We start from the raw sequence: 17,445 nt of genomic DNA on the forward strand, positions 1-17,445 counted from the left end.
ATTCATTCAGAACACAGGAGATTAATAATTTACTATTGCACTTTTCAGGTTACTATATAACATACATTATACTTACTAAAGATTTAGGATCTTTACTAAAGATCAGAACATTATCTGGCTTCATATCTCTGTATACTATCATCATCTGATGGAGGTAGGACAAACCTTCTGCAACCTGTAAAACAGATTGATTGATTGATTGATAAGTGTTCAACGCCACTTTCAACACTTCTGAGCTGTTTTATGGCAGTCAGTTTTTATTGGTGGAGGAATCTTGAGTCCCATAGAGAACCACGACCATTAGAAGGAAAACTGAGAAACCTAGTCAATTGAAAAACAGAAATTGACAATCACATACTATCATGAACTATCATTATCTGATAGACAAACCTTCAGCTACCTGAAAAACAGACAATTGACAATCACAAACTATCATCATTCTTGTACCAAAGAAGTAAAGAAAAATTGGCATAAAATATTCATTGTAAGCTAACTTACTTGCAATGCAATTTTATGTTGCATTATTTGTTGCAGTTTGCCTTCCTGTTTTAGAACTGTTCCCAAAGACAAGTGTTGAGCCAGTTCTAGGACAACCACATGTGGACTAATGCCTACGGCTAATAGTGAAACTACACTTGGATGTTTTAAACATCTTAGAACTGTTGCCTACGAATAGAATATAGAGGCTCAAATAATCAAGTAAATTAGGAATGATAATAAAATTACTTTTTTTTCTCTCCAAAAAGATAGATACCTTTTGAATTTGTTTGAATTGAAAAATAAAAGCTCAAAATTGCAAATGTAAAATAAAGAACTTTTTCTTATTGCCTAACTTGAATGAAAGCTATAAAATTAAAGGCTAATCTTTTGTTTTACCTCTTGTCTTAACATCTTTAAGGGATGGACATCACCAATGGCTGCAAATACTTTCACTGCAACAGGCTAAAAACATGAACATATAAAATATGAATGTTTACAGTACACATGTACAGCATTTGACTGATTTTTATAATCAACAAGAAAACAAATGAAAATGTGTACCAGTAAAAAATGTATTTAATAAAACAACTAAGATATTATACATGCATGCTCCAATGTTCACATCATCAATAACTCCAAATGAAGCTTTGTCCACAACTCTGTTAATCCAAAATAGGGAAAAGTCAATAAAGTGTTGTTTTCCTTTCTGAAGTCTAAACATACTACATTTAATTCAAAATTTATTAAAATCAAATGATCATGGGTAACAATTGTTTGGGGTCGTCAGTTTGTTTTTTTGACCTATGAATTTGAATGTCCCTTTGGAATCTTTCACCCCTCATTTAAAACAATTGAAATATTATAGAGTACAGAAATCAAAGAACTTATTATTCATTGGATTATGATGTGATTAATACATAGAAACAAATAAGTTTCACTATTTTTTTTTTTAAATTGAATTTTAAGAGTATTAGATGGATAATTCACTTTATATTTTTGCAGCAGTTCATATGTTATTTCATCTGTAAAGTCAATCTTAATGTAACTACTTATTTATTTTTTTGTATTCCTATATGTGTATTAATTAATTTTTTATTAAAGGAGTAGGCCTGAAATGTCCCCTTTTAACAGCCTGTGAGGGCATTCCTGTGTATTGTTTCCACATACATTAATGCATTTCTACCCACGTGACTTGCATTTTGTATTTTCTTAGCTATTATTTCAAATTATGATTTATTGAGAAATATAACAATTCAACATTGAAATAAGTGTATTAACCACTTTTATTTCACCAAATTAGTGACTACCACCTGGAAGTACCCAAATGCAAATTATTTCATTCCTCAGTGTAAGATAAGAAATCTCAAACTTCTAGAGGAAATTTAAAAAGGTACTAAACATTTTTAAAAACTACACATGTAACAGCACAAACCTGAGATTTGTAAGTAGCCCTATATACAGCCCCATAGCCTCCATCTCCAAGCTTTTTTTCTTCACTAAAAAAGAAGTTGTGTACTATCTCATGATTGTGTGCAAAATATAAATTCCTAAAACTTTTTAAACATTTTTAAGCTTTTCACAAAAATTTGGAAAAACAATTAGTTTACAAAAAGTTCATATAACCTGTTAAGACTTAATTTATATATAATTTTCATATTTTTTTTTTTTGTATTGTGTTGATTGTGTTGATTTCAAATGTGCCAGCTCACAAGGTTCCATTCTGCAGGAAGATATGTCTTCCTATATGGACAAGTTTTATAGGACTAAATTCTAACCATTTAAGCTGCTCTTTTAAAAAGAAATTGCTGCATGCTTCATAGAGAGCCAATAAATACCAACACTAGGTTTGACCTAGTAGCCCAGGGCTCCCTGCACTTGAGACTAGTACACTACCTGAAGACCACACAGATGGTCTACTTGGATGATAATTCCAGTGTTTAGCAGGTAGTCTTCAATAAGTGATATAAAGGGATATATAAGGACAAAGAAATAAAATTGCATACTTAAATTTAACTTATATGATTTTTTTTCTTCAATAAACAGTTAATTAAATCTTAATTGTTTATTTGTGCATATCAAATAAGATAATTCAAAACTATAACTGATAACTTTGTATAAATATTACCATTCTACAAAATCGAATTGTGAATTGTCCATAATAAGGTCAGGGTTCAGATCCATGAGAACAAGTTCTGGTGCCTGAAAAAATAACATTTTCATAAGGACTGATTAAAAGTATGCACAAAATGCCTTCTTACTCTTAGCATTTACCTGGTATATAAAAGATCATACTGACCTTTAGGAACAATATGGCCCATAATTCAGAAAATTTCTAGAATTTAATGGTCTTCTTATTTTGATGTCAATTTAAATCCATGCTGACAAAAAAATATATATTTGCATAAAACATGAGACCTTTCCCAAGATTCAGTTTTTATATGTCTGGCTATTTAAATTTTGCAAGTTGAACTGAACTATTGTAATCTTTGAAGTTTACTCAAAAAAGTTCTAGAAAATTAGGTATGATAACCTACCAATGCTGCTATCTTCACCATACCATTATGTACATCACAATAAACTGATGTTTCTTCATTCTGTGTTTTGTGAAGCAGATCATCTAATCTAAACAACTTCATATTTTGTCCTTTAAATATAAAATATTATTTCTGAATCATAAAAATAACTTTTATCATTTAAACATATACAGGTGCTTCTGTTGTCATTATGAATAGACAAGAGATGTCTTATATATATATTAATAAGACAACAACCTGACAAACTTTATAGTTTTACATTTGATAAATCTTGCATTCATCCATCAAAACAGCAACCAAGAAATGTAATATTAAGTGATTTTAATTATAATACATGTTTTGGTTGGGCTTCAAAATAAATAGTTGTAAAATATAAATATTTGATAACATGAAAAAAATCTTTAGTCAGTTTTAAATCTTTTATCACAAGTTAGGCAAAGATAATTAAAGAATAGAGTTCAAATGTCTCCCACTTTGTCCATATATCATCTGTCCAAGGGCAAAAAAACTTTTGTATTTTGGTTCATTGAAACTCTCTATCAATATTTTAGAAAAATGAAGGCTTGAAAGTAAATTCAAAGCAATTGCTGATAAAATTTATATTTCCAAGGGTCAGAACTCTTTCAAAATTTTTGATTGACAGTGATTTTCAAAATTGTGTAAACCATTTGTAATAAAAACCTATGATTTAATATTTCATAATTTTAAGACAGACTGGACAGACAGATGGACAAATGCCCAGTATTTCTATGTCCCCAGCAGCACATCCCTGTAACAATTCCCTTTACAGTATGTACCTGTACAATCAACACATGGTACCAGTTTCTCTAGTAATTCTCTCCCAAGGTAAGGGTCTACAGTGGTCAGTCCAGGGTACCATTCTTCTATCAAAGCATCTAAATGATCCACCAACAGTCCAAGTAATCTATCAGATAAAATGAAAATTTAAATTTGCATAGAGTTTTGATGGAATAAGAAAAGAAATTTAAATAGGAAAACATAAGCTAAGGCAACCAAAACTGTATGATAATGTTAATTTCTAAGAATGTAAGAATTGCAGAAAAAACCTTCATTATTAAGTTTGACTTCCAACTTTCTTTTTTATATTCAAACATGAAAAATCCACTAGTTATTGGTTTCATAAGATTAAGTACCGGCTTGATCAAAATCAGATTTATTTTTTACTTTTCTTACCAAAAGAAATTTGCAGATGGCTGACAGTCATTAGATGTTTGGAAAAGAAAAAGATGGTAAAATGTATCTGGTAATAATGTTCCCTACAACAATATTTTTGGGATAACCTTTGTCGGGAATGCTGAAGAAAAATTGAAGTGTCTGAACAATATGTAAATTACAAATTGCACAAGTCTAACTTTATTTACTGTTGTTTTAATGGATTTGTGCAATTTGGGACTTTTCTGTCAGGTTTATGTAAATATATTTAAATCTATTTACCCAGCCCCATTAGATGTATTGGGAACTGTCACCTGGATTTCTTCTTTTTCATTACTATGGAATTCTACCAAGTAGAAGGCATTCTGAAAAATAATATAATATGTGTTTTAATGCAATACATGTTGTAAATAAGTATCATAGAATGCAACTTAACTTATCACCATCTTGATGAAAGGCAATTCTGAACTCATTTTTATACTCCACTGCCTTGGAATAGAATTATTCAAACTTAGGTGCAATATTCCTTTTTGAAAGGAAGTCTGCATCAGAAAAAAAATTAACCTTATTCTAATGTTACTATAACTTCAAAATGGTTAATTTTGAAACACCTTTTTCATAACCAGAATGAAGTACGTTTTACTCTACTAAATGCAAATTTGTAAAAGTGAGCACCATATCTAACCTCCTTATAATGGAAACAAGGTAACAAAATTTTCTACACTGTTATCCATATATAATCTAAAATAATAATAGTAGAAGCAGAAATAAGATTCTTTGCAAGTTTTCCAAATTTTAATAAATGTGAATTTTATAGATAATTCTGGTGTGCTATATTTTTTTTCAAAGCCCTCAATTACAAAACAATATGTTAAACCATGTTAAAGGGAAACTTCGCAAAAAAATCAAAAATTGATATTATGTTCATTCTGTATAAAAATGCTCAAATTCATAGATATTAAAGTTTTATTCCGCTAGATAAGCGATCACCATCGATTTTAAATTTAGAGTATCAATTCTCTGCGTTCGGCCATTTTGTCTTCTTTCTCGATTAATAACAACGATATGTCTATAAACCACAAAGGAACAAAACGACAGTAACCGATGTAGTCGTAATTGCGTGTCGATATCTTGTCACTCGTACGGTTGTTTTATCCGACTAACTAACTTGATACGGAAAATATTCTTATTTTTTTTTAATTACCATGGTCTGTTGTTTTTACACTGTTAATATTGGAATTAGGTAAAAAGTCAAAGTTGAAATCATAAATAAGTGTTCCGTGAAAATTGTTTTCGAAAATCTAATTTGTTCATATTTCTTTAAAGTAATAAACTTTTTTAAAATAAATTCTTATCTTCCCTCATCTGATCACCAGCATGGCTAAAGGTATTACTTCCAAAGGTATTGTGAGGGGTGTGAGGTGACACGTCCAGGTATTCAAGCGATTTCCTGTCGGGCTTGCAAGTTCATGCATCGTTTCACATCTGCAGGTATTGATCAGTGTACACGGCCGATAACTTATAACTTTCCATTTTGAACTATCAGATGTATAATATACAAGTCTGTCTTACTTGTCATTACTAAACTCATACGCTTGTTTATAAATAACATTTCTGGTGTAAAGAATATTATTCATAAAAATATAAATAATACCCCAAAAAATAAGATTTGATGAAATCAAAATCTATTTAAATATTTTTTCCAAGGGTGAATTTGGGAAAATGTAAGATATACTCGTTGTTAATAGTGAAGGACAGAGTGGAACATACCAGAAATATTGATTTTAAAAATGTCGACGATTCGTTTATACGACTGGGTAGAAAGTTACAGAACTATAGCGCAATTTAAAATATATACATGTATACATTGAACATAAGAAAAAAATATATATTTTGAATAAATTGGGGTAAAAGTTTTGTAAATAGACTAGTCCACGTATGCCAAGTTGCCAACAGTATGTAATCATCGAATGTCGATAGACTATTGTATACCAAAAGAAGAAGAAGAGGAGAACCAATTTGATTTAAATACAGGTCGATGAATAACTTGCTTTGCTTCATCGAAGTTGTGGACATAGTAAAATCACAGATTTATATTTCAATAAGATTGTACTCGAACAAAGGAAGGAATTCGTCATCACAATTGTTATATATGCCACTGGACGGACACTAATTATAATCAAAGCCTTAAAGGCTGTAAAAGCAATTGCTGCCATGTTAATGTTTGGGGACTTTTATTTTTCATCCACATATATACAAGAATTAAACCTGACATGAGTGTTGTCTAGTTAAAAGTAAGAAGGTTTTAACTTTATATAAATAAAAGACTTTAGCAGAAAGTCATTTTTAATATGTTTTATATTTCACAAGGAGACAACACGTTTACCAGGCTAAAGTTGGGGTCAAATATACATGTGCTGAAACATATAACTCAAAAAGAAATCATCATGGATTATCCCCTGGTAGTGTTTGTAACTTCCTTGGCAATAATTTCCTTTATTGATTTAATTTTAACAATTTTCATTATTAATTTATATTTAACCATTAACACAAATGATTAAGTTAAAACATTTCAACTTTCCAGACGCAAATGTTAAAAAACGGGAAAGAAATAAAATATCTTACAAGACATAAACATGTAAAGAATAAATGTATATTTCAGCTTAATAAAAATATTTTCATAATGTTACTTTGTCATCATTTTTAAAACTAAGTTCCAAACATTATTGCTCAGTTGATATGTGTCCTTCTGATGCGGTACGAGCACAGGCACTTGTTTCTATCCATAGGAAGGTCGATTATCCATATAAATAGTTTTATATGGATAGTCGACCTTCCTATGGATAAAAACAAGTGCCTGTGGGTACGAGATAACTACAATTCTCATGCAATCCCGAAAAGGGGGGTCATCACAGACAAACATGACATTAAATCGTTATCACTGAACTAGTATATATATTGTATAGGGGTCAGCTGAAGGACGCCTCCGGGTGCGGGAATTTTTCGCTGCATTGTAGACCTGTTGGTGACCTTAATTCTGCTGTTGTATGTTTTTCTATGGTCGGGTTGTTGTCTCTTTGACAAATTCCCCATTTCCATTCTCAATTTTATTATACGAACAAGAACAAACAGCTCTACGTTGCTTCGATATTTATCAATTTTCCGGAAACATGGCGAAACATGATCTTCAATATTTCGAAAACATGTGAAATAAAATTGCTAACACGGTGGACCGTCGAGTGTCAACAAACGTAGTAGACTTGTTCACTGAAAAGACGAGGATAATGGTTTCATCTGACATTTGTTATGCAAACCCAGTTTTGATCATGATATTTAAAAAGACGTACTTTTTTTCAATCTATGTATTAATAAACTAGAAAATTCCAAATTGTAAATATCTCTTCATCTGGACCGACTTGGCATCTACTACGTTTGGATGGGTCCATTTCATTAGTAAGGTGATCGATAAATAATACGGAGTTTTGACAAAAAAGGAAAACGAACTTATTGTTATGTGTTTTCAACAAGGGTTTCGTTCCGCTAAATTATTTGCGCAAATAAAGTTTGTCTATTTTTAGATTACAGGTAATAATTTGACACTACGCATTAACCTGTGTAGTGATTTTGATTTTACGATAAATGTATGAATGAACGATAATTTTATGAATGAACAAGAGCACCTGACCTCTTAAAGAAACACAAATTAAACATAAAAAACCGTATTTATTAGGAGATAATTCAGTTAAATTTTCAATACTTAATCAACAACTGAAATGAATCCATATTTTGTTGAAACATCGTACGAACGGCGGAAAACGGAATCGCATTTATAAAAATGTACTTTTTTTTCACTCGGACTTCTATGTTATTTGATAGTCAAACGGTTGACCCTTTAAATACAAAAATACATCTACAAGAACATATTCTGAAACTTCTTAAATCCACTAACTTTTTTTTAAAGTTTCAAGCTATGTATTGCATTAGAAAACATACATAGGTGTTAAAGAATGACTGACCAAGAGCCTGTTTAACAAAATACTATGGCTTGATCTGGGCGGAGTCTCTGATCTGGGTCACAAAGATGGCCATACGCGACGGCATAAAAGCAATTGCTTTAAAAATTAATTGCTTGTCCGCTAAATAGGGGTATTCTTGTCAGATAAAAGACTTTTAGTTATATTAAAAAAATAGGGAAATATGACATTAAATTGGTTCTGTCTTTTTTTTAAAACATCGTTTAAAAGATGTGTGTCTAAGGTGAACGCCACAAGAACCCTGTAATACTAGTACGAGAGTATAGCATGTAAACATTCCTTCTCAATAATATGGTTGTATTGGAAATCTTTTCATACAGATTGACAACTCATGGTCCGATATGCATGTAATATTTGCCACATGACGCCCATAGTTCTTTCTACCATCATCATCTTATTCTTTAATATTGCTGTTAACATCGATGGTTCACACCCAAACAAAATGGGAGTGATGTACCTTCAGAGCTTCTCCATGTTATAACTTGTGAATCTTAATATATAGACGAAATTTCGGTATTGAAATGAATCTACATCTTACAAACAGGATGTTTAAATAACGATTTTGAGTAATCCCCTAACGAACCAATATAAACGTATGGCAAGATATAACCATGATTGAAGGAATTTAGTTTTTTTCAGACGCAAGAACTCATCACTATCATAAACGTATAAGTATATATGCATGCAGTTTCAAATATCAAGAACAAGCTGTCGATGTCGATAGTCCGTTTTCTAACTGTTCAGAGTTAGACATGTCACTTGTTCATTCTTGGAAGCCTTCATATTCCCCGTCCAACAATTGGAACTCTTTCTGGTTGTGTTGACTATATATGCTTGTATGGTTATTCTGTCGTTCAAGTTATCTGTACAACTGGTTGCATTTCCTCTCCTTTCCCAACAAACAAACTAACGAAACGCTACTAGTCTGCTTTCTCTGGAGCTCATCCTCAATGGCGCTTATACGTCAGGAAACTTACATGTATTCTTATAATGATTGTTTCAAGAACAACGATGTAGGGACGAACTATTCTAATTTCGTCAATATCAGTTATGCATGACTAAAATATAAGTTTTATTACAACAACTGTATTTGGTCTCGAATGTATGTTAACGTTTTTATAGACTAACTCAAATCCTCATCCAAATAATATAATCTATATGTAATAATTGTTTCCTACCACACCGAGATTTAATGCCAAGCGGTAGACATATTTTAGGTACTAATTAAGTAATTAAATGAACAATATTATTGATAACAATAATTAATCATTAATGTGCAAAGATTAAAAAACAACAGTAGTTTTTCTTTATTTGTACGTATTATATTCCGCTTCGGTAGAGTTATCTTCAAATAGTTTCAGATATTAATTAATACATGGGTTTCAAAAGTATAAATGTAAGTATTCTCGTACATTTTTTTGCCTAATAAAGACAATCAAAATGCTTTGGTAAAGCTATTTCTAATTTCTAAGTTCCCCTTTTTTTATGAGACATAAATCATGGACAAGAGGTGTATATCATTTCATTCTGAAACATGAATTAAGTTTCCCGTCTTTAACCGAAAATTGTTTATTTCTTAGTAAATTAATTTATTTGAATTCAAATAAATAATAGCACCAAATTTAATTAAATAATTCCACGGCGATCTATTTTCATTTGTCACCAACTTGAATATGTATTTTAAATGTGTGTATTAAATGTTCCCTTGTTTTATAATCCACTGATCCGAATAGACAGTCACACCTGGCAAGGTGTGCCTAGAGGTGTGGTTAACATGATACCGAAGTGCAAATAACAATTTACCTTTCAACAAGCCATCTACGAGTTTTGCCACAGAACCGTGAATACACACATCGTATAAACCTAGTCATAGCAGAGACAGTAAAAGGTCAATAAGAGTACACCAACATATTGTCTTTACAGATTATTGTACTTTAATTTGTTCACCTTATCAGTCCGAAAATGCGTTAATTAAAAATAAATTTATAACATTTTGTGTTGTCTAAAAAATTAATTTGAATATATACGTTTAACATAGAAAATTTATCTCATGAATATGTACAATTGCACGTCTGTGCTTTTTATCTTCTTATTATCAGCTGGTTATTAGATAAAGCAGGAGTCATCGACGCGCTTACGATTACGTTAAAATATGATTAAAAACCAAGACTTTTAATGATTATATTTTAAATCCCGGCATGCAAAAACCAGGAGAAAACGTCACGACCTACAGGAAGTTGTTAATATTTTTTCATTGATTATTGAATTTCTCCTTTATTACTGCAATTATAGCGATAAAACTTTGTGAATATATATATTATGTCATAATGAACATATTTAAACCATAAGTAAAAAATAGCGAATTTTCCCTTTAATGGTAACTAAATCAGTTCCAGTAAACTGTGTAGATAACTATTCTAAAATACTTACTTCTGACCAGATACTACATACTCCTTTCTTCCAATAATTAATGGCAGGTTGTTTATCAACTTCCAAAAGCAGCTGAAATATGATATATAAACCAAACGGTAAGTTGTTGATAAAGTTTTCATTAGTCCTTCAAATATATCTATTCAACTTACAGACACTAAAATTACTATTACTTAGAATTTTTACTTTTCAAATTCACCAAGGGTCTCATCAATATATTTTCAACTTACAAAACCTGATTTAACAAAGGAAACTGGTACAAGTTATAAAATATAAAAAATATAAATACTAAAATTCAAAGAAATAATGAATTACTATGTTTTTTATTTATTTTCTTGGGTATCAATTTTAGTGGATTGAGGAAAACTTGGATTTTGGTGGATATTTTATTTGGTAGTTTATCTGTATTACATGTACAAAGCCTTTAGAAAATTTGTAATTCGGTTAAAATTTGAATTTGTTGTTAACCTGTACCCATGAAACCCAAAATCCAACAAATAATGTATCCACAGTTTGCATTATCACCAGTCTTGGAACTCCATGCCTTTGTGCAATGTCAAAATAATGATACCATAAACAGTAACAACAAGATGTACATGTGTGATTATGAATATTCATAACCACATTTATAGCAATATATGTTTATATATGTTTTACTTTTTAAAACAAAAATCAATATTAGTACCAATAAAAACAATGTTAAAAGGTTTTACTTGACTGTAGTCCTTTGTGGAAGAGAAAAAGTAAAGACAGTCTCTCTAAAAAAACTAGAGGCTCTAAAGAGCCTGTGTCGCTCACCTTGGTCTATGTGAATATTCAACAAAGGACACAGATGGATTCATGACAAAATTGTGTTTTGGTGATGGCGATGTGTTTGTAGATCTTACTTTACTGAACATTCTTGCTGCTTATAATTATCTCTATCTATAATGATTGGCCCAGTAGTTTCAGTGGAAAATGTTAGTAAAATTTACAAAGTTTATGAAAATTGTTAAAAATTGACTATAAAGGACAATAACTCCTTAGGGGGTCAATTGACTATTTCAATCATGTTGACTTATTTGTAAATCTTACTTTTCTGAAAATTATTGCTGTTTACAGTTTATCTCTATCTATAATAATATTCAAGATAATAACCAAAAACAGCAAAATTTCCTTAAAATTACCAATTCAGGAGCAGCAACCCAACACTGGGTTGTCCAATTCATCTGAAAATTTCAGGGCAGATAAATCTTGACCTGATTAACAATTTTACACCCAGTCAGATTTGCTCTAAATGCTTTGGTTTTTGAGTTATAAGCCAAAAACTGCATTTTACCCCTATGTTCTATTTTTAGCCGTGGCAGCCATCTTGGTTGGATGGCCAGGTCACCAGACACATTTTTGTTAACGAGATACCCCATAGATGATTGTGGCCAAGTTTGGATTAATGTGGCTAAGTAGTTTCAGAGGAGAATATTTTTGTAAAAGATTACTAAGATTTACGAAAAATGGTTAAAAATTGACTATAAAGGGCGATAACTCCTAAAGGGGTCAACTGACCATTTCAGTCATGTGACTTATTTGTAAATCTTACTTTGCTGAACATTATTACTTTTAACAGTTTATCTCTATCTATAATAATATTCAAGATAATAAACAAAAACAGTAAAATTTCCATAAAATTACCAATTCAGGGGCAGCAACCCAACAACGGGTTGTCTGATTCATCTGAAAATTTTAGAGCAGACAGATCATGACCTGATGAACAATTTCACCCCTAACAGATTTGCTCTAAATGCTTTGGTTTTTGAGTTATAAGCCAAAAACCACATTTTACCCCTATGTTCTATTTTTAGCCATGGCGGCCATCTTGGTTGGTTGACCCGGTCACCGGACACATTTTTTAAACTAGATACCCCAGTGATGATTGTGGCCAAGTTTGGTTAAATTTGGCGCAGTAGTTTCAGAGGAGAAGATTTTTGTAAAAGTTAACGCCGGACGCCAAAATCTTACCACAAAAATGATAAAAATGATTCAAAATCTATATCATTTACTAATTTTTATGAAGAAAATAAATAGGAAGTTATTAGGAACATTTTCATGAGAGTTATTTTTGGAAGTTTACAAAATTAAGAAATGACACTTCAAAAACAATCACAAACAAACATTAAGAACTTTTATGTGGCAAATCATATATAACATGATTAAAAAATAGGATGTAATAAAAATAGGAAAATAGGTTTTTCTATTCCCTTTGAAGAATAAAGGTTATAATGTACCATAATTTTGACCTTCAAAATCAAATTCCAAAGCAGCTAAATTTGCATACCCCGGTTCTATATTTGGAGGAAACAATTAATTACATTTTGGGTCAAATTAAGGCCCTTTGTTATGATTAAGTTTAGTAGATGCAAATTAATTATTTGTTAATAGCTGTTAATGATGTTAAAATTAAGATTAACTGCAACGTCTTCATAGGTTGAGTTCAAATTTCATGTTAGTTCTTTGATTTCGAAATTCGTAAAGAATAAGACACACTGAAAAGTATATTTATTTGAAGATCACCATGAAAAACATGAGGGTCTATGTATCATTAAAAAAAAAAAACCGAAAAATGTTCTATAACTACATCTCAAACTTAACTTCAATTTTACTCAAAAACTACAAACGTAACTTGCCCTCTTTGGTCCATAATGAACAAGACAAATGTTAATAATTGTTAATTATAAAAGCAATCTTCATCAATTAAGGAGGGTCGAGGGTATAAAAATTTCAGAAAAAAATAAACATTTCTTTTATCATTACAAATTTTATTTATTACTTTATTAGTTGTTACTTTATCACATGGTACAAAAATCATTTCATTTTTGCCCCCAGATGACTTTTAAAATGTATATATCATTGAAAAAGCTTCAAACTATCTCCCTTTGGTGCAAAAATGCCCATTTTGAGCATTAAAATCGAAATTTCTTTTTTAACTCATCGGTGACCTCTATTTTTTATTATTATTTTCAAATAAGATGTACTTAAACTAAACTATTGTAAAATTTGAGTGATTTCTGTAATTTAGTTCTTTTTTTATTTCGATATTGCCTTTTTTTCTCCTATTAGTTCAACAGAAAAAAAGTACCTTTACAAAAATGTATGCTTCTTTCGATGGCAGATTGTGAGCTTAAATGAACGGTGACCCTATTTTTTTATTTTATTTTTCTATTAAGCATAAGATAAAGTTTATTTATAGAAAAATATAGCGAAATCCTATATTAAAAAAAAAAAGAAAATTTAACCACGAGCCCCCTTAAGCATAAAATCTAATGCATATTATGGGAAAAAAATTAAACCAAAACAAAAATGCATGAGTAAAGCAAAACAATGATATGTATAATGTTAAACAAATATAAAACCAGAATACATTTATATAAATCTATGATAATACATCTATGTGTATCTTCAACCATGCATTATATACTATGTGCACACTATACATGTCATGTAACTGACCTTCATCTTAGACCTTGATAACTAAAAATTACAGATAAATATTATATTTTATGCTAGTGCAAATAATGGTTCTTTCTTCAGGTTTATGGAAATTGAATGATAAATTGATATCTCTGAACCCATGTGGACATCTATGAATTCATGTTACTGTATTTCAACTAGAGGCTCTTAAGAGCCTGTGTCGCTCACCTTGGTCTATGTGCATATTAAACAAAGGACACAGATGGATTCATGACAAAATTGTGTTTTGGTGATGGTGATGAGTTTGTAGATCTAACCTTACTGAACATTCTTGCTACCTAAAATTTTCTATATCTATAATAAACTTGGCCCTTTAGTTACAGAGGAAAATATTTGGAAAAATTTACAAAAATTTACCAAATTAATAAAAATTGTAAAAAAAATATTATAAAGGGCAATAACTCCTTAAGGGGTCAACTGACAATTTTAGACATGTTTACTTATTTTTAGATCTTACTTTGCTGAACATTATTGCTGTTTACAGTTAATCTCTATCTATAATAATATTCAAGATACATGTAATAACAAAAGACGGCAAAATTTCCTTAAAATTACCAATGCAGGGGCAGCAACCCAACAATGGATTGTCCAATTCATCTGAAATTTTCAGGACAGATAGATCTTGACCTGATCAACAATTTACGACATGTCATATTGCTCTAAATGCTTTGGTTTCAGAGTTATAAGCCAAAATCTACATTTTACCCTTAGGTTCTATTTTTAGCCATGGCGGCCATCTTGGTTGGATGGCCTGGTTACGGGACACATTTTTTAAACTAGATATCCCAATGATGATTGTGGCCAAGTTTGGTTAAATTTGGCCCAGTTGTTTCAGAGTAGAAGATTTTTGTAAAAGTTAACAACGACGAATCACGACATACGCCAAGTGATGAGAAAAGCTCACTTCGCCCTTAGGGACAGAAAAATATTTTAATTTATTATTGCTACTAAACTCATTAACATTGTTTGTTTTTTCTCATTTAAAATGGTTTATTTAGACTAGAAGTTAGAAATGTCTACTCTTCAAAATCATATGAGAGTGATGGAAGTCATGAAATAAACAATCACTGTAAAGTAAAATATCATGTTTTTTCTTCACAGAAATTACATGAAACAAGCACAAAACTATTGCTTAGGTAATTATTTTTCACTAACCAACAAAAATCATGGAGAAAAATAAAGGAGCAATAAATTTCAGAGTAAAGCTTCCACATCTATCAACTTCAAAAACTCCAAATTTATCTCATACAAATGTATCTACCTACGTGAGGTTGGTATGTGTGCTATTACAAATGAAAGTTTATATGACACCATATCAACATAAGAAATTTTATTACCTTTGTCAAAAAGCTGGTTGAGAATGTTATCAGCCTTGTAATTAGTCTTGGCCAAAGTCCCAGTTGTACATATGGCATAATGTAATACCTGCATATCTTTTCTGTGAAGTAAAAAAGTCATTTATTTATTCATATAAGCTATAAATTGTTGACTGAAAAAGGGGAAATATAATCTAGTACTGACTTTTTGATTTTTGAGAAATCTGATCGACAATTATTTTACTAACATATAGTAGTTAGATTTAATTCTTCAGAGCTACCTGTTAAATTTAGCATTATCTTTCATTTCTAATAAGAATATTTTACAGGTGAATGAAAAACAACTTCATTTTAACTTTACACTAAATAAAACCAGCTGGTGAATGGTGAAATTGGCTATACTTTTTGATTCTGTTTTATGCTTACAAATTAGTATTAAATTGCCACGTCTATCTTGTTTAAATTGTACAGTGATATTTAGATGTTACATTACCATGCTTCTGTAGTGCTGGTAGATGGAGAACTGGTTTCTTGTCAGGTAAATAGCATGGAATCATTAGCTCTGTGTCAGAATGTGGCAGTGCAATCTCAAATCTATGAAATACAAAAAGTGGATTATTACAAGAGAGAATCTACTTTGTTTAGAGATTAATTTTAGAAAATTCAAATAAAAAGTTTTCATGCTTAGCCAAAAGTTACCAGAAATGATTTGATAATTACTTAAAGATCTTTGTCCAAGAGCCTGTTGAATACAAACCATGTGGGCAAAAATGTTGTCTTGTTGATAATTTTTGCTGGACAGAGTTTAATATTATATCTTCAATTATGACTTGTGCATTAAAACAAATTTAACAATTAAATAATTTTAAAAGGAAATAATTCTACTTGATGAAATTTTTGTGCACCTCAATACTACATTACGACTTTAATTTGAACAGTTTCAGTTTTTGACTCTTTTTTTTTTATTAATGACATTTTCACACTTTTAACCATCTTATGGTATTAAAGAAATTTATGTCATAGTGTTATAACATTCACTTTGTACTAAAGCAAAGGCAGAAATAGTTAACTTTGGGCAATTTTGGGCATTTTTTATCCCCTTTTTGGTTTTGACATTTTTATATGATATATTTATTACATTTGGCTGTCCAAACTTTTGATTTTAAGCCTCCTTAAGGCTCCTTCCAGAAACATATTGTGCATGAAACCAGTAATACTGTAACTTTATACATTTGACAGTTGATAAACAAAACCCATAAAGAATATAAAAGACAGAAGATTAAGGGTCTACATCAATAAACTAGAGGCTCTAAAGAGCCTGTGTCGCTCACCTGTATTTACTGATGCTTTGGAAATCATGTAAAATAAGGTTAAAATCATAATTTATAGTATAAGATATCATTAGATACTATAATAATATCTAGGAAAATAGCAAAAAACTGCAAAATTTCCATAAAATTACTAACTCAGGGGCAGCAACCAAACAACTGGTTGTCGGATTTGTCTGAAAATTTCAGGGCAGATACAGGGATCTCCATGGATGAAAATTGAACGATGGAGGAACTTTAACCATCATAAACCGTATCTACGCCGTACAGTGTAGCGCGATCGAAAGTATTTCATCCCTCCACATAAGGATAGGTGAACATGCTAATTCATTGCTTATTTAAATTATATTTATTTGAATTTTCATTATAAATACTATATAAAAGTATATTTATTTTCAATAATTGCCGTTTGTAACCCTTCAAAGACCAAGCTCTCATGCCCCCCCCCCCCCCTTTCCCTTAGTCGAAATGACCAAAAGCTATCACGAAGGTCCCAATGTAGTTTTCTTGCTATTTTTGGTAATTGTAATGGGGGTTAAAATTCATGTGGAGCTTATTTTTCACGGACATTGTCAAATTGTCAAATTGATAATTCATGAACCCATTACCGGTATGGCTGGTTTGCAGCAACGACAAAACGAGTGGT

At 30.6% G+C, this 17,445-nt stretch overlaps 1 protein-coding gene across 1 annotated transcript in view; it reads right to left on the reverse strand.

Moving 5' to 3' along the window:
* The window catches only part of LOC139514345 (leucine-rich repeat serine/threonine-protein kinase 2-like), a 92,077-nt gene that overhangs the window by 15,517 nt on the left and 59,115 nt on the right, over window positions 1–17,445 (reverse strand). The window contains exons 45-56 of the mRNA XM_071303456.1: window positions 15,965–16,065; window positions 15,493–15,593; window positions 14,135–14,155; window positions 10,652–10,723; window positions 4,470–4,552; window positions 3,812–3,939; window positions 3,015–3,124; window positions 2,606–2,679; window positions 1,913–1,976; window positions 877–942; window positions 499–666; window positions 77–175 (exon numbers count right to left, since the gene is read on the reverse strand). Of these exons, the coding sequence (XP_071159557.1) occupies window positions 77–175; window positions 499–666; window positions 877–942; window positions 1,913–1,976; window positions 2,606–2,679; window positions 3,015–3,124; window positions 3,812–3,939; window positions 4,470–4,552; window positions 10,652–10,723; window positions 14,135–14,155; window positions 15,493–15,593; window positions 15,965–16,065 (1,087 nt within the window). The remainder of the gene's footprint in view (window positions 1–76; window positions 176–498; window positions 667–876; window positions 943–1,912; window positions 1,977–2,605; window positions 2,680–3,014; window positions 3,125–3,811; window positions 3,940–4,469; window positions 4,553–10,651; window positions 10,724–14,134; window positions 14,156–15,492; window positions 15,594–15,964; window positions 16,066–17,445) is intronic.

Source organism: Mytilus edulis, chromosome 1 (genome assembly GCF_963676685.1).
Source record: "Mytilus edulis chromosome 1, xbMytEdul2.2, whole genome shotgun sequence".
In the NCBI taxonomy this organism is placed as follows: domain Eukaryota; kingdom Metazoa; phylum Mollusca; class Bivalvia; order Mytilida; family Mytilidae; genus Mytilus; species Mytilus edulis.